Below are 22,529 nucleotides of genomic sequence, written 5' to 3'. Positions count from 1 at the left end.
GAAGCAGGCTTGCTTCTCCCCCCGCCAGCCTCCAGATCAGGTCAGGGAATAGCGGGATGGCGGCGCTTCGCCATCCCCCTATCCCCTGAGCTTGTGGGGCTGGCGGGGGGGAGAAGCAGGCTTGCTTCTCCCCCCGCCAGCCTCCAGTTCAGGTCGGGGAATAGCAGGGTGGCGGCTCTGCGCCTCCCCGCTGTCCCCAGCTTTTGGGTGCAGGCTGCTGCCCGCAAGCCTTGCGAGCCCGCGGGACATCCTGCCGGGCTTGCAAGACTTGGGATAGCTTCCTGAAGCCTGGAGAGCGAGAGGGGTCGGTGCGCACGGACCCCTCTCGCTCTCCAGGCTTCAGCGAAAGCCTGCATTCGCCCCATAGGACGCACCCAGATTTCCCCTTCATTTTTGGAGGGGAAAAAGTGCGTCTTATAGGGCGAGAAATACGGTACTTCAGAAATAATAATACTCAACATTTGCATAATGCTTTCAAGGTAGTTCATAAGCTTTATGAACCTGCAATCGGTGAAACAAACTTGAAAAGTAAGTCATTATAATTATTTCCCTATACTACAGGTGAGGGAACTGCTGATGACGGAGTGAGTGGCCTTCTAAAGGCCACCTATTGACTTCCTCAAACCGGGAACTTCCTGATGGCAGTCAGTCATTTAATTACCATGCTATAGTGCCAAAGTGGCAGAATAGACAAGTACCTCCTCATATTCCTCCTATATATCCGGTGGGATATATGCTTGGTGGATGGGGGTGCCGTGCAAAATAGAAAACCAGCACTGTGGTCGAATTTTCCTCCATGACGTGCTAGGTTTCTGTTTGCAGGGAGGGCTTTTTTATTTTATTTTAAAGAAGACAGAGGACCTTTTGCTTGCAGTGGTGCAGTCAGTTCTGCCACCTTAGCAGTTTGTCACTTTATCCTGCTATGTGAGTACACCAGGCCTGTGTCCAGGGGCTCATTTTGATGGCAATAAATCTCTGATGAAGTATGAAATGATCCTGTTGTCCTGCTTCTCAGCTCTCTGGCTGCTGTTTCCGGTTACTCCTCTTTTTTTACTGTCACTCCCTAGACACCTTTCATCAGCAGAAGAACCCTAATGACTTTGCCTGGTATTCCCCTAGCATTTCCTGGCCCCACCCCTATTTTCTACCTACTCTCCAGAGAATGTTGGTATCTGTGATGTAAAAACACACCCAGACGGATCATAGAAAGAGTTGTCTCCTGCGGAAAGATTTCAGTGGCTCCAGCAACTATGAGTAGGGCAGGTGGTGCCCTCCATACATTTTGTAGGGCATATTCACTGGGGTTGATGAGAATTGTGGGCCAATTTTCTGGAGAGCACACAGTTGGGGAAGATAAATGGAAGGATAGTCAAGAGCTGGTTTTGGATATATTTCGTCCCAAACCAATATATGCCAGAGTCAGTTCTATGAATTAACTGGATATGTATTTTACCCCGAGCCTTTAAAAAAGAAAGAACAGAGTCTTTTGTTAGCGATTTCTCAGTGCACAACAGAAAGCATGTTAGAGCAACCTTTAGCACACACCCACCACCTCTGCAGTGGTTGTGTAAACTTGGTCTTGGGTGAGTTGTTGTGACAGTGGTAAGTGGAAGACAGGTTATCTTACAGTGCAAAAACCCCTTAGAAATCAGAATCCCATTGAGTTCAGTGGGTGTTCATTCCCAAATAAGTGGCATTGCAGCCTTAAAGAGTGCATGTGTGTGTTTAATTTGGTGTACATGCACTATTTTATTCTAGAATCAATGGAGCCTGGGTACATTTTTCCCTATGCAGTCCACACACAGTCCAGATCTACTGCATATTTCTGCCCCCTAGAAAGGGGCTTCCTGAGAAACTGGTTTCTTTCAAAAAAATAAAAATAAAAGCTCATTCCACGTTGGTTCTGCAGTTTGTCCATTTGAAAAGAGGTGAAAACAGACATCAGCAGTCCTGGCAATGGGGTGTGTGTGCCCACGTCTACACCTGCCCAATGGCATTGTGGGTGGGCATATTCCAGGATGCCAATCGCCACTTCCTTCTTCAGTCATCTGGGGCATGTGCATGGAGGAAAAGGCATGAATAACCCAACCAAGGGGAGGGTTTGAGATGCTTATCAAGTAAGCATGCCCATCCTTGTGGGAGGTAAGATCTAGAATAATTTGGACTTAATCTAAGTGGAAAACAGCATGTTGAGGATAAGCATGAGTAATTCTCGATTGAGAAAAACCTACATTTTTCCGCCATAAACGGGTTAGTGTGTATACAGCCTATAGTTATCACCTTGTCATCTCGCCATGTCAAATTTGGCCTGCAGGGGAGCAAGGAACATAATTGCCTGTCAGCTGATCTAGTTCCCCACCCCTAACATATGGGCTGTGAATTTTGCATTAGGCTTAAAAGGGGGCATATGTGTATACAAATACATGCAGAAAGGGTTTCTCTGAGCAAGTGGGAACCTTGACTAGCCAGCCCTGTTGGAAGTTCAGTAGGGACCAATCCAAAGGCAGGAGCTTCTCCAACTTTGTGTGGAGCAGTTTGGGAGGACCCTGAAGAACTGAATGGGAGGGAACTGCTTAAAACCAAAGTGCATGTCTGGAGGTCCATATGCAGCTCTTTGAATCATGCCCCACATCTGAGATCCCAGCAGTCAAAGGGTGGCAGTTTTCATTGTGTTTTTTGACTACTTTGAGATCTGTAGTCCCCACCCAAGCTGCTGTCTCCATGGTTCCTTTGGGGGGGAGGATGACTATTTAACCAGACATGCCTGCTGTTTGGATCTTAGCCTCTCTGTCTGCTAGAATGCCACCTATGAAATAATTAACTCAGAGTTTTGATTGCAAAATGCCTCCTGAAACTTCCCTGATGATATTAATCATTGTATTTTTAACTTTGCAAAGCTCAAGTGAAAGTTACTGTGTCTTATATTGGCTAAGCTTGGAACATTTCAAAAGGAGCAGGTTATGCAGTGACCATCCACAAGGAGCAGAAACATGTTTTGTTTTAAAATGAGATGAAAAGCCAACCCATCAAGGATGTGCAATAACACCAATTTTGAAGATTGTATTGGACAACAAGAACCCTACAGGAAAGACTAGCTTAAGCCGCATGCCCTTGTGGTTTGACACAAAAATGGACCTATGGGTCCCTGGAGTAATGTGTTTTATGTGTACAGAGGGCAGGTTTGGATGGTCATAGCAGAGGACAATGGTAAAGAATCCTGAAACCTAATAGAAGAAGAAACTGTAATGGATGTTATTGTGTTAAAACAGCCTGTACCATAGAATCATAGAATCATAGAATCATAGAATCATAGAGTTGGAAGAGACCACAAGGGCCATCGAGTCCAACCCCCTGCCAAGCAGGAAACACCATCAGAGCACTCCTGACATATGGTTGTCAAGCCTCTGCTTAAAGACCTCCAAAGTAGGAGACTCCACCACACTCCTTGGCAGCAAATTCCACTGTCGAACAGCTCTTACTGTCAGGAAGTTCTTCCTAATGTTTAGGTGGAATCTTCTTTCTTGTAGTTTGGATCCATTGCTCCGTGTCCGCTTCTCTGGAGCAGCAGAAAACAACCTTTCTCCCTCCTCTATGTGACATCCTTTTATATATTTGAACATGGCTATCATATCACCCCTTAACCTCCTCTTCTCCAGGCTAAACATGCCCAGCTCCCTTAGCCGTTCCTCATAAGGCATCGTTTCCAGGCCTTTGACCATTTTGGTTGCCCTCCTCTGGACACGTTCCAGTTTGTCAGTGTCCTTCTTGAATTGTGGTGCCCAGAACTGGACACAGTACTCCAGGTGTGGTCTGACCAGAGCAGAATACAGTGGCACTATTACTTCCCTTGATCTAGATGCTATACTCCTATTGATGCAGCCCAGAATTGCATTGGCTTTTTTAGCTGCCGCGTCACACTGTTGGCTCATGTCAAGTTTGTGGTCAACCAAGACTCCTAGATCCTTTTCACATGTACTGCTCTCAAGCCAGGTGTCACCCATCTTGTATTTGTGCCTCTCATTTTTTTTGCCCAAGTGCAATACTTTACATTTCTCCCTGTTAAAATTCATTTTGTTTGTTTTTGCCCAGTTCTCTAATCTGTCAAGGTCGTTTTGAAGTGTGATCCTGTCCTCTGGGGTGTTAGCCACCCCTCCCAGTTTGGTGTCATCTGCAAATTTGATCAGGATGCCCTTGAGTCCATCATCCAAGTCGTTGATAAAGATGTTAAATAAGACCGGGCCCAAGACAGAACCCTGTGGCACCCCACTAGTCACTCTTCTCCAGGATGAAGAGGAACCATTGATGAGCACCCTTTGGGTTCGGTCAGTCAGCCAGTTACAAATCCACTGAGTGGTAGCAGAGTCAAGACCGCATTTTACCAGCTTCTTTACAAGAATATCATGGGGCACCTTGTCAAATGCCTTACTGAAATCAAGGTAGGCTATATCCACTGAGTTCCCTTCATCTACCAGGCTTGTAATTCTGTCAAAAAATGAGATCAGGTTAGTCTGACATGACTTATTTTTCAGAAATCCATGCTGACTATTGGTGATCACAGCATTCCTTTATATGGTGCCCTCCAGGCGTTGAAACTACAACTCCCATTAGCCCCAATGAGTACAGCCATGCTGCCCAGAGATGATGGGAGTTCTAGGCCAAAACACTTGGAGATCACCCTGGTCAACAAAGGCTGAATGCCCCTCACTGATACAGAGTTATTTGTGCTGTTGTTTTCAATCTTAATCCCGCTCCCCTGATGTAATTTCAGGACTGGACAGGGCCTCTCCATGAGGGTCAAAGCAACAGACATCAGTGGTATGGAGAACAGCATTTCCTAAGAGTTGATTGTGAAATGATAGCCACTTCACACGTTACACACAGGGAAAGCCCAATATGACACAGGGCACACTTAAATAGGGAGCTATGGCCAGTCATAACTACTCCAATCCACACTTTTGGTGTACTGTATGATTGAATTTTATTAGGTATACACTTTTAAAAAGTGATAGAAGGCAGTGAAACCCACATTAGAGGAAGGCAGTTACCGTGGCTGGTGATGGGAGTTGTCATCCCAACAAAATCTGCAGAGGACCAGGTTGGGATTGGCTGTTTTGGGCATTCCAAAAATTTTAGGTATAACACTGCTTCCAGAACTGTCCTATTGTTTGCTCACCCCCTCTGTCTTTCTTACCATAGTCTGGTGGGTTATCCATGGAAATGGCTCAGCATTACATCTTGACACATCTTGAATCACTTGACACATAATGAGGATTCTAAAAAGAAAGAAAAGAAAAGAAAAGAAAAGGGGGTGTTCTGGAGGCTGTGATCTCTTTCACTTTACCTCCTGTCTACTATGAGTACTGACCACTGGAGCTACTGTTTGTCTTCCCTGTTTAGGGCTGAACAGAACGGAGGCTGACTGGGCTTGGCCTCACAGTAGCCTCTAACCCAGCACTTATGCATAGTTTGGCCCATGGGGTAGGCACGTTTCTATTTGCAAGAGCTTAATGTAGTATTGGTTTCTGTGTTTCTGGCATGATGTGCTTCCTCCTTCAGTGGGAGGAAAGAAAAGCAGGTGGTGGTGGTGGAAGTCTTGGCCATTATTGCTGGAATTACCTCACTTGTGATTACCAGGAGGCGAGGCCGAGGGTAGGGAAGTATGAGAAGGCAGAGAGTTGCTGCCACTCCCTACTGAAGAAGGCGCAGCTCTCTTGGTCTGTGGGTTTTCTGTGTCACCACACACCTGCTTTGTTTGAGCGTCACCAGCCAGACTGGTTGGGCAGGTCCGATGGTAGAAAGAGAGGCAGCTGTCCCGCCCTATCACTCAGAAACCGGGAGGCTCTTGTTGTGGATGTGTCTTGTCTTCAGGCTGCTGTGTTGCCCTGTCTCTCCCTAAAGACCTCTTTTGCTCATCCTCCATGGAGTCTGCTTTTGGGGCTGCCCTGGTGTTGATGCTTGTGGCCACGTCGGCCACCCAGAACGACTGCTTTTGCCCAACGAATAACCTGGCATCTTGCAGTTCGGAATCCGGCAGCTGCATCTGTACGGCACGCGGTTCGAACCAGAGGCTGGACTGTTCAACGCTGACTCCAAAATGTCTGCTGCTGAAGGCGGAAATAAAAACCAAAAGAGGCAGAAGTTTTCCCAGGCCCGAGCATGGGTTTGTGGACAACGATGGACTTTATAACCCAGAATGTGATGCCATGGGCTTCTTCAAAGCCAGGCAGTGCAATCAGACAGATACTTGTTGGTGTGTGAACAGCGCTGGGGTAAGGAGGACGGACAAGGGGGATCTCAACATGAGGTGCAACGAGCTGGTCAGAACAAGCTGGATCTACATTGAGATGAAGCACAAAGAGCGAAAAACTTCCTTGTCTGAATCAGAAGTGGCAAACAGCTTCCGACAGCTCATTGAAAACCGCTATATGCTCCATCCAAAGTTCATCACAGCTGTTGAGTACAAGGAGCCATTAATCCATATCGACCTAAAGCAGAACATTTCGGACAAGTCTTACAGAGATGTTGACATTGCAGATGTAGCTTACTACTTTGAAAAAGACATCCAGGGTAAACCCATTTTCCCACCCGATAATATGTTTGGTCTCTATGTCAATGACGAACCTCTAGATATTGAAGAAATCCTAGTATACTACGTTGATGACAAACCACCAGAGTTCTCTATGCAGCGCCTGACAGCGGGCATCATTGCAGTGGTGGTGGTGGTAGTCCTGGCCATTGTTATTGGGATAACTGTGCTTGTGGTTACCAGGAGGCGGAAGACGGGCAAGTATGAGAAGGTTGAGATTAAAGAGATGGGAGAAATGCGAAGAGGACAACATGCATAAGTGCCTTAATTTGACTGTAGAACTAAGATTTTGACATGGGCAGAATGGAAAGAAGACGACAACATTGCTACCATGTCTTTTGAAGGTGGGGAGGGCACTTGGTTTTCTTTTTTAAATTAATGTTTAATCAAAGATAAAAGCAACAGCTTTGTAAAACGTCCACAATTCCAGATTGTAAAAGTGATTGGGATATAGTTAGCATTTCCCTTTAACTATAGTGTACTATGTGATAATAATAATAATAATTTGAGATGAATATCAATGTGTTAGGGACAAAATCCCTGTACTGTACCTGCTCCTGAACTTTTCCAGATTTGTAGTTTTTTAAGAAAACAATGTTCTGTAGCTACACGGTTAGTTTAATTTATTTTAACTGCATTTCTACATCTTTTTGGGGTGTGTTTATGTGTAGCTATCCCCCAATCCCCCGCCCTGTTCTCTTTGGCCCATGCTGCTAAGGTGTGTGTGTTCTGTCTGTGCATTTGAGACGGGCTTTCTATTATTAAAAGTGTTGGAAAGGTTCGCTTCTTCCATTTAAACCTGATTGTTTTTTGTCTCTGATCTAAAATATTTCTTTTGTAAAATAGTAATACCTTCTGTGAACAAATGTCAGCGTTTACCATGGAACTGGTGTGTGTCTGTGTGTTTGTTTGTGTGTGTGTTTATAATGTAATCTTCATTGAAATAAATTTTCTTAACTTTAATCTGTTGCTAAGTTTCATGCTGTGATTCTAAAGGATTTTTCCTCCCAGCATAGATCAGGCTGCCTGTGGTCCTTAACTATCTCCTGGTGTTTTAATGTAGGGGTAAGCTTTTTCTGTCCTTGCTGAATTCCAGCTCTGGGAAAACTACTTGCCAGTCATGTACTGGGTGGTGTGATATAATCAAACCATTGCCAGCCATTGCCATTTCTTGGAAAGTATCATCCGTTTTCATCTGGTGACAGCAGCTGCTGGTAGTAAGTGCACTGCTTGCTATCTAATCTTTGCCATCACAGTCTAGCTGGCAAGAAACCCCCGAAAACCTCTCTACTGTTTTAATAGACCTAAAATGACTCAGTACAACATAGTTGCATATGCTATAGAGTGTACCCCTCTTGTTAACTAACTTGTCCAGGCAAAATAGGATCTTTCATGCTATTGTGACACTATAGATAGGTCATCTTAGCCACAAAGCCTCTCTCCCAAAGCAGTTAGTCACTACAAGCTATTAAAATTGTCATTACAAACTATGGTAGTCGTTACAGGCCACCACAATCTTTGCACCATAATCTGTAACCACTGCTGCTGAATGAACAAGCATTCCTCCATATAGCTGTGAGTCACATATAGCTGTAAGCACAATGTTCCTTCGTTGTAGAGGCTGTCAAGTCAGAGGTACCCAAGTGATCTTAGAGCTTCTTTAAGATGTTCTGCAGAAAGGTTGCAGAATAGTTGAGAACATCTGTACTTGGTCCTGCTCTTAATTTTTTCTTTTTTCTGACAACAGATATCAAGTCTATTTTGAGCAGGGACAGGGTTATCAAATAAGCCAAAAATGCCTAGGGCCCATGGTTTTCATAATGTGGGTGGCAATGTTACGAACATACAGAATACTCCTATTTCACTCCCCCAACAAGCAAGTGGGAGCAACGAACCTTGGTTTAGTGTTATGTCCAAACCAGGGATTGTGGTTTGTTTTGTTCCAAACAAACCATGACCATGATTTGAAGCCAAGGTTTGCTATTTACTCACCAATTGCAGTTTATACATTTTGTTCAGAATTTTATTTTTGTTTTAAAATATATTCTTTGTATGCATCTCTGGATAAGATCAAATAACACCCCTGATACATGAAACAAACCGCAATCCCTGGATTGGACAAAACATTAAACCAAGGATTGTGCTCCTGCTTGCTAGCAGGGAGGACTAAAGTAATCTGAATGTTCATGGTAAACTATTGGCCATGTGACTTACTATGAATTGTAAATGTAGCCAATGTATCCAGTGGCTAATGAGTAAGAAAACAAGTGCAAGTAATCATAATTGTTTCAAAAAAGCAGAAAAAATAATTGAGATTTGATGGGTTAGGAGAAGACTTTTGTTTCTGTGTGAGAGAGTAGACTAGGCCATACATAGCTACAGATGTATCAAAGTTTCTATAATTAATTAATCCCATCTAAAAGTGGATGGGCTTTGGTATTTCTGTGTAAGCCGTCAAGACTCAGTTGTATACGCTGCTAGGGGATAGAGAAAGCTCAGAGGTCATAAATGGGGAGGGATACAGTATATGCCAGCAATTAATCAAAAGAACAGAAAGATTAATTGCAGCAAGACATGCAGAGAACATCTCTGGCCATATGCCATTCTAGCTGGCATAAAGACGCAGGAAGAAACTGACTTTGACAAACTCCATGTCCTTTCTGAGTCAGGTTGCATTCCTTTCTTGCAATTTCAACCTTCTCACCACTCCTACTTTTCCTCCTTTACCTACCTGTGGCTGTTATTATCACATTCATTTTTAACTGGGACCTTGTGATGACTACCAGTGTTTTACCAATAATGTTCAAAGAGGTGTTTTAATTTCTTGGGAAGTGCATGAAAGGGAATCATAGACTGTGAGCAAATTCAACTTACCCTTTCAATATGCTGAGTTGTAGACCGACTTCAATCCATACTTTAGTGAGTACTCATAGGACAAAGAAGCTATCCAATTACATCATCCACACACCCAGATCAAGTTCATTAGAGATCTTATTACAGACCCATTCCAGTGTGCTCTGAAATCAACCCGCAACTTGCTCTCTGATAAATTAATCCATAATAGGCATTGGAAAAGCCAAACCATTTACTGAGGCAGGAATGCTGATGGATAGCTGAAAGGGCTGGCTAGAGGTGGGTTTGGGGAAAACCACTTTTATTGTATGTTATTAGACAAAACCCCCGAAAATAACACTACAGGAGAATCCTAGAAGCTCTCTCCTCGATCTTTAGCCTTAACAACTTTTGTGTACTAGCAACTCTTGCTTTAATAACCTGCCACAGTTCACACTCCTTGAAATTGTTTACTCTTTTTCACTGAATTCATGGTTAAAGCCTCTCTGTTCTGCTTCTACTGTAGTCTTGTGTAGTCGTTTGTGTGAGTGGAAACTGCTCTTACCAGTAGTAGATAGGTAGCCGTGTTGGTCTGCCATAGTCAAAATAAAAAAATTCCTTCCAGTAGCACCTTAAAGACCAACTAAGTTAGTTCTTGGTATGAGCTTTCGTGTGCATGCACACTTCTTCAGGTATCTGAAGAAGTGTGCATGCACACGAAAGCTCATACCAAGAACTAACTTAGTTGGTCTTTAAGGTGCTACTGGAAGGAATTTTTTTATTTTGCTCTTACCAGGACATCATTGGAGGTTGGTTGACTAGGGGGCATGGGGCACTGCCCTCAGCCAGCCCTCTTCACCTGCATCCCTACAGTCCAGGGGGTGACCGGAGCTGTTAGCTGCCTCTTCTTTAGCCTCAGCTTTGCCCCTATAGAACTCAGCAGGAAGGACAAGGAGGAGAAGGGGGACAAAAGTAGAATTAGTTGACTATGACTGAGCCTTCTGTTGGCTTCCCAATTTTACATCCCACCAGTTCCAATAAGCACTAGACATCATCAACAGAACTCCTGTGCATGACAGTTTCTAGTCTGTCATTCAATTGGGGAGATTTACCACAACACACACACGATTCAGGTTTTGGTGTACCACCTGCCTTTTGAACATTGGCTGTGGGTGTCAAAACCTGAAGTTGGTGCTAGGCCATGGGTTCACACAATTGGCTGATCACTGGCCAGGATGCAGTGCAGAGGGTTCTCAAATGCTTTTCCTGTGGCTACTATACATCCAGTGGGTCATGTTCTACTTCTCTGATCTATGTCACTCAAAAGCTGCTTTGTCCATGCTTACCCAGTGGGCAACATTCACTTGTTCTACGAATGTGGAGGGTCAGAACGGTTGCCTCATTAAACATGATCCAGATGTCGCTAGAGCTGAAACCATCCAACAAAAAATATTTCACTTTAATCAGCACATAGTAATACGTTTTGCACCCAGTTTCAGTAATAAGAAAAAATAGTGATGATTGTTTTATTGAAGAATGAAAGCCTCTTTTGGCGGATTATTTAAAGAAATATTATAGTATGAAGAACCCATGAGCAGGATTTGAAATATGAGCAAAAGAAAGAATTAGAAATTATTGCATTGTGATTATAATATAAGAGACAGAAGATAGGGTGCAGCAAGGGGCCGAAATAAAAAAAGGGGAAGTTGATAAAACAAAAGAAAAAAATTATTATGTATTGGAATTACATGTGAAATTTGTAGAAATTTAATAAACATATTCATGCTTTCTGATGAATTAGAATCTGGCCCACAGAAGTTTGGGCGACAATAAATTTAATAGTTGTTGAGGTGTAAGAAAACTCTTTGTTGTTTTAGCAGCGCAATCATACTGTATATAAAGTGATCTCACCACATTGGAAATGGTTTTCTTGTCCTTTGACATGCTTAGGAAATATATAGATATATCTAATCACAAGTGCTTTACAAAAAAGCTAGGTACATGACAGTTGGAACAGTTTAAGTAATTAAATAATCGTGATAAAATACTGATAAACACTACATAATTTATATCTTAGAGTTTTAACCACTTCTTCAGAGAATGGGTTGTAATATTAACAAATTGCCCCCTCAATTCCCTATTCCTTAATTGGGATGGTTAATACTATTACAGCAATAATCTTTCCCATGCAGGTACAATTACCCTTTTCAAAGCCTTCCCATTGATCTGTTTCAGGGTTTTGATAAATTTCTAAGTGCCGCAATTACTTCATTTTAATGCTAAAATTAATCTTGAGATGTTACAATTGCCTATCAGAGCAGGAAGACTTGACTTTCCCAGGTTTTCTCTCTCTCTATATATATATATATTAAAAAATATTGTTTGGCAGCCGGAGCACTATTCCTTATGCCACAGTTTTGCCTCGTTAAAATTTTGCACACGCTGAATAAGCTGACAAGATCCTCATTTTATTTTCATGAAGGTCTTTGCTCCCTGAGGGACAATACACTTAGAATGGTACTCCAGTACACTTCACTACCTAGGAAACAATTATGGGGAGACACATGGTTGTTATCTAAATGAGAGGCAGAATGAGAATGGATTTGTAATCCTCCTCTGAGGTTTTAGAGATGGACCCCAAAAGAACTGGTGACATTTGCTCCCATTATTTCTCAGGCAATTTTTATTTGGAATAAACGTCTGTCCCCACTAGACACTTGTGTGTGTGTGTGTGTGTGTGTGTGTGTGTGTGTGTGTGTATAAAAATTGTCTTTTTTCTCACCGGAAGAAATATGCTGAACAACAGTATAATAATTGGATCTTTCTAGTAAATGGCCTGTTTGAGTGGGGTCTCCAGTGCACAAAGGGTGGGGGGGGGAGGGGAATCCTAGTTCTAATTCTCTCTCTAACCTCTGTCATTCCCTGAATATTTACACAGATACAGTACAGTTTCTTTGTACAAGAATGTTAAAATCTGTTAATTCTTTCTGGGGACTATTGAACAATATCTGCAAGCATAAAAAGGTAGAGAAAAAACAACAAGTTTTCACCTGTCATCTTTTAGTAAGCTATCATACTAGGGGACCTGGCAGCCAGGAAAAGTTTATATTTTAGGTGTATTGTATAAACAGCACTCCTTGGAGGTAAGGTAAATTTCATTTGGGCTTGCATTTACAAAAGTCATGCATCTATCATACAAAGGGACTGCAATTGTTTTAGCAACATTTTATTCAGCCATTTCAGGGTTTTTCACACATACTCTCCAAATCCGCATTTTGACATCCATAATCGTATGAAATTTTAATTCTGGAATTGCTACGCATTTCAGCAAAATACAATTTCAGCTCCTCCTGCTTTTTTCTGCCTTTTCTAGACACGGTGTTTGGTAGGCAAAGCAGGCCTCCTGTTAATGAAATGCAGATGGTGTTTTTCTATTTTCTTTTCTCTTTATCTCAGGAGCAAAATGCTCGAAGCATATTTTAAAGGGCTGCTATATTCCTGGATATACCTCAGAGCTTGCCCTTGGTAAAACTTGTAGCAGCCAAGGTCTATGTACAATATAAGGTGTCGGGTGTTTTGTATAGAAAATAATGTTAGTTCAATTGTCCAAAGGTTGTCCTAAGGCCAGAGTCTCTTGGGGACTTTATTTTAAAAAGCTCTTTTTGATCCTCTCCTCAAAATAAAAGGTGCTATGTCTTCATTAAAATTCACGAACAGCCACAGCCTTTAATAACTACTTATGTCTTTAGATCTAGCTGCCTATTTAAAGAAAAACAGCACTTACACATTTCTAATTGTATGACTATACATGTTACATTTCTATATTAAGAGGTATTCACTGTTGGATTTCAATGAAGCTATCCTGTAATTACTCATGCTACATTTGGTGACGACTTCAGAATATTAATATGTAGGATTGCCAGTCAGGGGTGTTTTAGAAAAGCAGGGTGCATAATGTGAATTCAGTACCATAACATAAGCTTCATACACCCACAATTGACAGAGTCTCTGTGCAGCAGCCACGTTCGGATGGCAAGCTAAACCATAGTTTAGTGTGACAAGAATGAGTCACAGCAAGCTGAGCCTCTGGCATGTTTGAAATGGCATGTCAGAACCTTTCACTCTTCCATTAACCACAGTTTAGTGTGTTTCCCTAAACCAAATTGATGTTCATTTTAACTGTGGTTGTTTAAACAAGCCAACTTCATAGCCCATGGTTTTAAGGTTCCTTGTTTCAAACCATTATTAACAGCAAACACAATTGTTTGTTGTTTCTCACAATATGAGAAGCTGGAGCTAAGCCCAAATGGATGTGAATTCCTCATAGCCAGGCTGGAAGAGGGGCAAGCCTGAGGCTCACTGTGGCTCGTTCTGGGTTAGCAATTTCCAAAGAAGGATTAGGTATCAATATCTGCAATTGCCAGGTGATTATGCCAAACTGTCTTTGCTGCCATTTTGAATCTGGCTCTGCCCCATTTTAAGAACATAGGAAGTGCCTGCTTGATCAGGCCAATGGCTCATCTAGTCCAGCTTCCTGTTCTCACAGTGGCCAACTATGGGAAAGCCTTAAAGGAGGGCATGTGAACAAGAAGTCTCTCAGGGTGGGTGTCATACGCCCTGTGAAGACATCTTGGCAGGGCTGGTCCAAGGGGGATGACGAATGGGAAGAGTGCCTGGCGTTGGGGAGGGGCCAAGTGGTTTGCTGGGAGAAAGCAACACCCCAGTGGCATTGGATGTTCCAGCTGTGGGAGAGACATCTGATCCAGTCTCCACCCTGCCGTGAAGCTTTTCCCACCTCAAGGAAGGTTTCTGAGCCTAGGTCGGACCATGAGATGCATGCACTGCTCCATCTCTAAGGACATTCCATTGGCCGTCGTCACCAGCAGAGCCAGCCTACTTGCAGGAGCGCCTGCTTGCCTGCCCAGTCTTTGGTAAGAGAACAACACAAATGACCGCACCTGCCCTGCTCTTCAAAAGGTGGGTCAAGCATGTGTGTCAAGTGTTGAGACATCTTAGCCATTCGTCTTAGAGAGCTTTTGAACTCCTGACCTGTGTACCTGTAACCTGACCTATTTTTAGACCCTGCAGAGAATTTTGGAATAAAGCCTTTGGCAATAAAGTTGAAAGTTCAAGTACTGTGTCTCTGAGTGGGAGCCAAAACAGTGGGTCTCAGTAATTTTCAGTTGTCTCTGGTGAGAACTCTGGTATCTGAACCAGGCCAGTCTGCAAATGTGAAGGTGTGGACTGTGCACATTTAAAAAAGCACATTTAAAAAAATGGCTTCCCCTAAAGAAACCTGGGAGCTGTCATTTAACCCCTGCTGCTACAATTTCCCAGCACCCTGAACAAATGAGAGTTCCCAGAATTCTTTGGGAGAAGCAATAGGCTTTAATATATGGTGTGGATGCGAGCCTATACTTGTTTGCCCTGGAGTATGCCCCACTGAGTTCAGTGAAACTTTTCCCCAGAAAGGAGCGTATAAGATTCAGCCTGAGTAGTGGGTGCTAAATGAACCAGGGAGTTTTAGTGTCAGGACTGGCAGCTTGACAGCTGCAGCTAATATTTTATTGCAAGCCTCATAATTTTATGCCACAATTATTTTTTAAGAAACTCAGCTCCCAGAGCTACTTATTTCAGGTTCATGGGCAATATCTCCTTTCTTGTTTGCAAATGTCATCTTCAAAAGCAATGCATAAATATATCTCTAAATATTCAAAATCTCAGTTCCAAATCTGTAGAGTAAACCTGTTCCTTACTGCTCTATAAATATTTCACAGTGGTTTAACATTCTTATTATTTTATGAATACTTAATGAAAGATAAGCATTTTTTTGAAAATAGAGGAGCTAATGACTTGTAAGGTTATGCCATCCGTCTGGCTGAAGGGCTGACAGGATGCAAACATGACTTGACAATGGAGATAGTGTTGTTTGCTGTTTCCAAGATTCCCTAGAATAACTATCACGGCTTCATATTTCTGAATAAGGCACAGGAGAATGCAACCCACCACCTTCCTTTTAAGGTAATTTGAGGGCCCTAGTTCAGTTCCCAAAATAGCCCCCCCCTTCCTCCCAAAAGGAAGAAATGGAATAAATTCTCACAAAATAAGTCTTGTGGTTTATTATCACAAAACCTTTCATGGGTTACAAAAAGTACTTGTGAGTCTGTTCAGCTGCACAATCATCAGCAAACCACAAAGGAAAAGCATTTTACCAACCCTGATAAACAAAAAGAAAACACCATGAGCATGTGTAGTTTCACATTTTAAACTCACTTAACTTGTCCTTGTTTTTGCTCACTTCCTACCTTAGGCTATTCACCAACTCTCAGCCTAACCTACGTCATAATGGCTGTTGTGAAGATACAGAAGGTGTAATACAGCTGCAAAAGGGAATTTAGTGCTTGCATCATTTATTTTGTTTACATATTTATAAACCATACTTTCCTATGAAAGATCACAAGGTGGCGTTTTGAGTTTGCTCCCAGGTTGGTGGGGGACTGTGGAGAGCAGAGTGATCTGCTTTCATGAGCCGCTTTGGGCAGGGGTTGGCTGCGCTGCCAAGTTCTCCATGGGGAACTTAGTAGCACAGCTGAACCTGACAGGATCACTCTCATTGCCAGTAATAAGAAGCCTCCCTTGCTGGGGCACTTTAAGGCTCCTGATTGTGCAAAGGCAGCTGTGTTTCTACCAGCCCCCCTCTTCATATTGCAGGTGTGGGGCAGGTGGGCACGGTTTTGGGAAAATGGCTTTGTGCCCCAAACTGGAACCCATGCCGAGCCAAATTAGTCCTGCAGGTCAGAGGTTTCCCACCCCTGAGCTGAGTGAGCCTAGTGCATCTCTGCTTTCCAGCCCCTCAAAACTTTTCGCAGCTCACTGCTTGGTTCCTTTAATGCCTCCTTAGCTCACAAGTAAACTCTGGTTCTGTACTGGATGACAGGCCAAGGGCAAGAAAGTATAACTGATGTGCTCCTCCTAGGCTCTAATTACAGTATGCTCTGGACCCTGCAGCCACCAAAAAGTACCCTCTTCACACAACAGTCCATTATGGCATAACCTAGCCAACCACTTGTTTGTCTTCCCCTAATTTTGAAATCCAGATGTCCAGAAGGAGAAAAATCTCTGTCTTCCCTTGCAACAGGAAAGGCTGTTGATGAGCCACCTTTTAAAGGTTTCTTCCATTTGATTTCTCTAGTACCCCTGGGCTATGGGAAAGCCACCACAAGTGGACATTTATTTCCCAGTGTTACCTAGTTGCATGTAAATGCACTTGCAATACGTGTGTGCCCATTTGAGGGTAGTGTAAGTGCCCCAAGACACTTCTGAACCATCCATCGCTGGTGTACTAATGGAAGTACAGTAGTGGCAGATCCACATCTGGCAAGCATGGGCGTAGCCAGGACTTTTGCTGGGGGAGGGGGGGGCGAAAAACCGAAGTAATTGGTCAGTTAGTTAAGTATTTTTATTGTTTTATTTGACCTGGGGGCATAGCTGCACCCCCTTGGCTACGCCCATGCTGACAAGCACATTTAAAAACCTGGTTCTACACATGCCACCGAATATGGCAAATTTTGTGCATTGCAGGGGGTTGGACTGGATGACCCTCGGGATCCCTTCGTTACGATTCTATGCATTCCATCTCTCCGGACTGCCGGTAGGTAGGTGCAGAATCACATCTCTGAATCTCCTCCAGGCTCAACTCGCTGACAGTAAACACAGCGGCTGGAGGCGGCCTTCTCTCGGTCGCGAAACAGGGAAACTCCGCCACCGATTGGCTCCCTCCCCAGCCCGGAAGGAAAGGCAAGCGGCCGCCCCAGCCGTAGAGCGCAGGGGGAAGAGGCCTGGTGCACGGGGAGGGCGAAGGGCGCGCCTCTCCGCGGCAAAAGGGTCCTAGAGGTCGCCATTGCGTCTTTACGCGCGGCGCCCCTTCTTCTCTCCAAGGGTCGGGCGGGCGGCGAGTAAGGGGAAAGCGCTGGTATCTCAAGCCCCCCCCCCATTACGTCTTCACTTGCTGGAGGGATCGCCAGCCAACGGAGCAGGGGATCTTGCTCCTCCCCTCCTCCGCGCCTCGTCTCTGACTTGAGCTTTTGGCAACCTCGCCTCCTCTTCCTGGAACCAGTTTGTTCTGTCGCGTCTGGTAGGTGACGGGAGTGGCCATGGCGTGGGAAAGGCAACCAGCCTTGTGGACGCACAGCTCCCGCTCCTCTGCAGGCGCGCGTTATAAGGAGGCGCCCCGCTTGCTCTCTATTGGCTCCGGTTTCCCTGCTTCTGCGTCTTCGGAAGGCGTTTCCCCTTCCTGCCCTCGCAGCGTCTCCTGTTAACGTTGGCCAAAGAGGCGCAGGTGGCGCAGGGAGGCGGCGGATCGGTTCCCCCGCGGCTCTTCTGTGCCAAGGGAAACCTGGGTTCTCTCGCATGGCTTGAGGCGCAGGAGAGAGCGTGTGCGTGTACGTTGCATCGTCTCTCTGGTCCCTCAGGCCTCCACTTTGTGCCTGCTTCTGTGGGACAAAGCCACATAAGTCACAAGGCGAACCCCCTGATATAGCACATAATATGGTTTAGGATTCCCACCTAATCCAGCCGTTCATTGCTGGTTTTAATTAGCAATGGAAATTTGACTTGAAATTTAAGTGAGAAATGTCTGTTCTATGAGGAAAAGAAGAATGGCTCTACTTCCGGGAAAGAACACCTGCCTGCTCCTCATTTTGCTTGTCCCGGTGCCCCTTTTTTGACATTTCGATAGTCAGCCTTAGTTAAAGCCTCACCTATTTCGTTGTGTCATTCTCTCCATGCAATTGTCTCTGGGTTTGAATATGACGGCCAGATCTTCCCTCACAGGGAGTTGGCTCCTGATATTGAAGGTAGTACATGAACTTTCATGAGGGTGTTTTCCATGGGACACAAGTGCATTGTTAATGAATCTGTCCTGGACAGGATAGTGCCCAAGCTTTTGACTTCTCAGGCTAGATTAACCTGGTGCCCTGTAGATTTGGACTGTAACTCCCATCAGTCCCAGCTACCACAGCTGTGCTGGCAGTGTTGCGGATGGGAATTGTAGTCCAGAACTTATGGAGGGCACCATTTTGGAGGAGGCTGGGCTAGATGGTAAACAAAGCAGGGGGTTAGCTGCTAGTATACTACTTCGTGCTTATAAAGCACTTCAGAGAGCTCAGGGCATTTTACTTGGAATCTCTCAATAATCCTTACAACAACTCTGCCAGGTAGATCAATATTACTATCTCCATCTTGCAGGTGGAGAATAGGGGGTGAAGATGAGAGATTGTGGCTTGCATAAAGACACCTAGTGATTTAGTGATGGAGGTGATATTTGGAAACTTTGAAAGGGAAGCCAAATCAGAGAGTTAAGGGAAGGGGTTGACTGTTGGCCAGAGGAAAGGAGTTTGCTGCTGACACTGAACAGAGAACAAGGTAAAAAGGGTGGACAGAGGGCCAAGGGCTACGGATGCCAAGGAAGTTATGTGTGTGCTGAATTTCATGTGGTGGGTTGTATTCAACTATCTTTTATTCAGAGTATGCATCTTTAAATTAATGGCTGCAATTAACTTAGGTCCAGTAATTTAAGTGAGTACAAGTTAATTACTCTGAGTAAACGGTAGTTGACGGCAACCCAGTGATTTGAACTAATCAACCAGAGAAATGGTCAGCTAAATATCAGAAGTGGGACCTGCATTTACTGCAGTGGGATATTACACCCAAATCAACTTTTTCAACTCTGCAATCACTTCACTGTATCTCAAATTTTGGTTGGAAACCAAGGTGTCACATATGGAAAATAAGTGCCAGTGGCTGTGGTCAGGATTCTTACATTGGTTCCAACCCTTGATGTTCTTATAGGGACCACATATTCTCTCCCACTCTATGTGTAAATGGGGTTTACATTCAATTCATGCAAGTTTAAAAAATGGGGTGGATGTATTATAGAAGTCCTACTCATACAGGTGTGTCCTGTTGGGAGAAAAGAGTGCAAGGCTCACTCCCACACATTGTCGTGTCCTAACTGCTTACCTGAACAATGTGTGATGTAGCTCATGGATGTAAAGATTCTGTGTGACCCATTGACTTGGTTTGGACTATTTTTCTGGGCTTCCCAAAATGTGGTTCGGCCCAAAGTGGGGGAAGTCTGTTTTAATAGTTTGTGAACTTGGGAACTAGCAATGGGATAGGGAGAACTGTACTTGTTTTGACCCTCTTCCTCTTCAGTGTGGATTTTTTTCATGTTTAATAGTGTGTCTGTTCAGCACGTCATTTCTGGCTTTTACTAAGCCTGAGTTCCCTATTATATCAGGAGAATTTTGGCTTATTGTCAGATATTATACTGGTTGCTAACTAACTGACAGATTTACACAGTTTTGGACCCACAACTCTGGCTTTTTGTAAATCAGAAATGAAGCAGAACAGTGGAAAGGGTGTAGGTATTTGGCCCTGGATCATGCTCCTAATTTAATAAACCATAGTTTTTGAAACCTGGAACAATTATCTGAACTAGGCCATTGTCCCCAACAACAGCTCCCAGCACTTTGGGAGAACCATGCTGAGGTTTTCCCAGTACCCAGTACTGAGTTCTAGTGAATACAAACCCTTAAAGAGCATAGTGTCTTATAGCGTTATCATTTGCTATTGCATCATTTAAAAATATATACTCTTGATTTACATTTCTAGGTGTAACACGTGAGAGAGAGAGGGAGAGTGATGGCTGCTCTTAGTGGCTCAAGAAACTGTCTTTTAACTAGATTTACATCTTTGGCCTGTTGGGGAAAGTGCATTAATCCTTACAAGTTTTCCAGTGAAGCATTGAACAGACACCAGCATCAAGTGACTAAGTGCCAATCATGGAACAAAAGTAAAAACAGAAGGTGCTACTTAATGACTGAAAGTTCCAACACCTACAGTAACCTCATTAATAAAAGTCAAGTGCGGCTTTTGAACCCTAAGAATGCAGGAATTTTCAACGTTGCACACAGCTGTTCTAGGAGGCCTTGTATTCTCTCTGAGCAAAGGGCAAGAGGACTTGCTTTTCAAAAATCTCGACACTTGACTGGTTCTCAGAATGTCCAGTTTCACAGGCCTTTTCACAGATCTTCAGCACTGAAGGCAGCTCCCGTTCCAATCTTGTGGATTCTATTGAAGCCAGTTCAGAAACTATTTGCTGTCATCCTTGGGAGGTAAACATTAATATTGCTCTGCTACACACTATAGCAGTATAGAGTATACTACATTGTTGCAATGTAAATTTAGATGCAAGCTTAATAGGATACTTTGCAAACTTCACATGAGACTGTCTGGCATGCTCATAATGTTGGAAAGGAGCCTTGCAAATACAGTGGTACCTCAGGTTAAGTACTTAATTCATTCTGGAGGTCCGTACTTAACCTGAAACTGTTCTTAACCTGAAGCACCACTTTAGCTAATGGGGCCTCCTGCTGGAGCCCGATTTCTGTTTTCATCCTGAAGCAAAGTTCTTAACCCGAAGCACTATTTCTGGGTTAGCGGAGTCTGTAACCTGAAGCGTATGTAACCTGAAGCGTATGTAACCTGAGGTACCACTGTAGATGGTGAAAGCTCACTTTTTGTGAGAATGACTGCTGATTTTGTGTCTCTGCTCCCCTCCTCCTCTCACCTGTTTTAAAGCCTGGCGAGGTAGCTTGGAAGAACATGTGTAACTTGGATAAAAATGGGAAAAGTACATTTCTATGCTGTTTCCCAAACTGTTCCCCCAAATACGTGAATATTCTACCTCTATCCTCCAGCAAAGGACGCTAGAATAGCATTGTGGTACTTTCCGGTCCCTCGCCCGCCCTCCCAGTACTGAGGGATAATGTCTCCTGGCTCTAGGCACTAGGTTGATAGTACAGTACCACTTTTGATTCTTGTAAAGAGGATGGGGCAGGGGCTGTAGGAAGGAGAGAGTGAGTATTGTCCATTCTCGGCCTGGAACCATGATAAATAGCACCTCTGTTTCTGTGCTTTCCCATGAAAGCAGCCCCTGCTTTGGGGATATGTTTTGGTTTTTATTGATTTTCATTTACCTTAGCCAAGTTTTAATTACTTGAAAGGCCAACTGCTTCCTTGATTTGAAATCTGCGAAGCTCTGAAACACCTCTGAAGTGGAGTATGCAACTCTGTTCATCACTTTGGTGGGCAGGTGGGAATGAAGCAGAATAAATAAACATGCTTTAAATATGCTTAGTTTGAAATGGCATCAACTTGGTGGCTTAGGTGCAGAGTGTTTTTCCTGTGCTTTTAGTTCTATACTGTCTGAGCAGTGCCTTTTTCTCCTAAATGCCACCAGCAGTTAGGCACTTTATTATCCTTTAAAAACATTTCCTCTTTATAATAAAATAAAATTTAGAATGTTTTTAACTGTGTTGCCAAGACACACCTTGTTGTGTAATTTCCACCAAGGAAGTAGTTGCGTCTCTCAAGTTTTTAAGAGTGACTCAGCGCAGTGAGTTTCGTTCCTAGCTTGCAGACCAATCGGTTAACGAAATTTGGATCTTGGTAATGCACTTCTAATATTAGGAGCACATCCTCACCTCTAGTCACCTTTTAAAAGGTAATTTGGCTACTAATCTCCAATCTAGATATCATGTGCACATCAGAGGGCTGCTGCAGCACTGTCCCCATGCATGTACTATCCTGCTGAGGAAGCCACACCTTTGCAAACTTCCTGGGAAAGGAGTGGAAGGTTCTCAGAATCTGGGGCACTGCATATATAGGCCTGCGTCGCACTTGGATTTATGAGCGGTGGTAAGGGCATGTGTCTGATGCTTCACCTTGTAAGCTGTTTTTCTGGATCGGAGGTTGAGTAATTTGGGCTTAAGAATAGGTCAATCACAAAGCATGCATCTAGTTTTCTAGTACAGTGGTACCTCTGGTTATGAACTTAATTGGTTCTTAACCTGAGGTACCACTTTAGCTAATGGGGCCTCCCGCTGCTGCCGCGCTGCCAGTGCACGATTTCTATTCTCATCCTGGGGCAAAGTACTTAACCTGAGGTACTACTTCCGTGTTAGCGGAGTCTGTAACCTGAAGTGTTTGTAACCCAAGGTGTTTGTAACCCAAGGTACCACTGTATATATATAGTTCGTGATCCATT

The 22,529-nt window shown here is 43.8% G+C and overlaps 2 protein-coding genes across 2 annotated transcripts in view; both read left to right on the top strand.

The window, feature by feature from the left end:
* Window positions 1-5,805: 5,805 nt before the first annotated feature.
* TACSTD2 (tumor associated calcium signal transducer 2) lies at window positions 5,806-7,549 on the top strand. Its single transcript, XM_081196874.1, has one exon. It carries the CDS (start codon window positions 5,919-5,921, stop codon window positions 6,843-6,845), a length of 927 nt encoding a protein of 308 aa, XP_081053000.1. The 5' UTR covers window positions 5,806-5,918; the 3' UTR covers window positions 6,846-7,549.
* Window positions 7,550-15,562: 8,013 nt separating this feature from the next.
* OMA1 (OMA1 zinc metallopeptidase) overlaps window positions 15,563-22,529 on the top strand; it is a 38,042-nt gene continuing 31,075 nt past the window's right edge. The window contains exons 1-2 of the mRNA XM_081196894.1: window positions 15,563-17,552; window positions 20,093-20,595. Of these exons, the coding sequence (XP_081053020.1) occupies window positions 20,123-20,595 (473 nt within the window). The 5' untranslated portion in view covers window positions 15,563-17,552; window positions 20,093-20,122. The remainder of the gene's footprint in view (window positions 17,553-20,092; window positions 20,596-22,529) is intronic.

This window comes from Podarcis bocagei, assembly GCF_964188305.1.
Source record: "Podarcis bocagei genome assembly, chromosome: 5".
In the NCBI taxonomy this organism is placed as follows: Eukaryota; Metazoa; Chordata; class Lepidosauria; order Squamata; family Lacertidae; genus Podarcis; species Podarcis bocagei.
This window is presented reverse-complemented; position numbering and strand designations above follow the sequence as displayed.

What these genes read in the sequence shown, in the direction of transcription:
- TACSTD2 (XM_081196874.1), top strand. Translation starts at nt 5,919, where the DNA reads ATGGAGTCTGCTTTTGGGGCTGCCCTGGTGTTGATGCTTGTGGCCACG.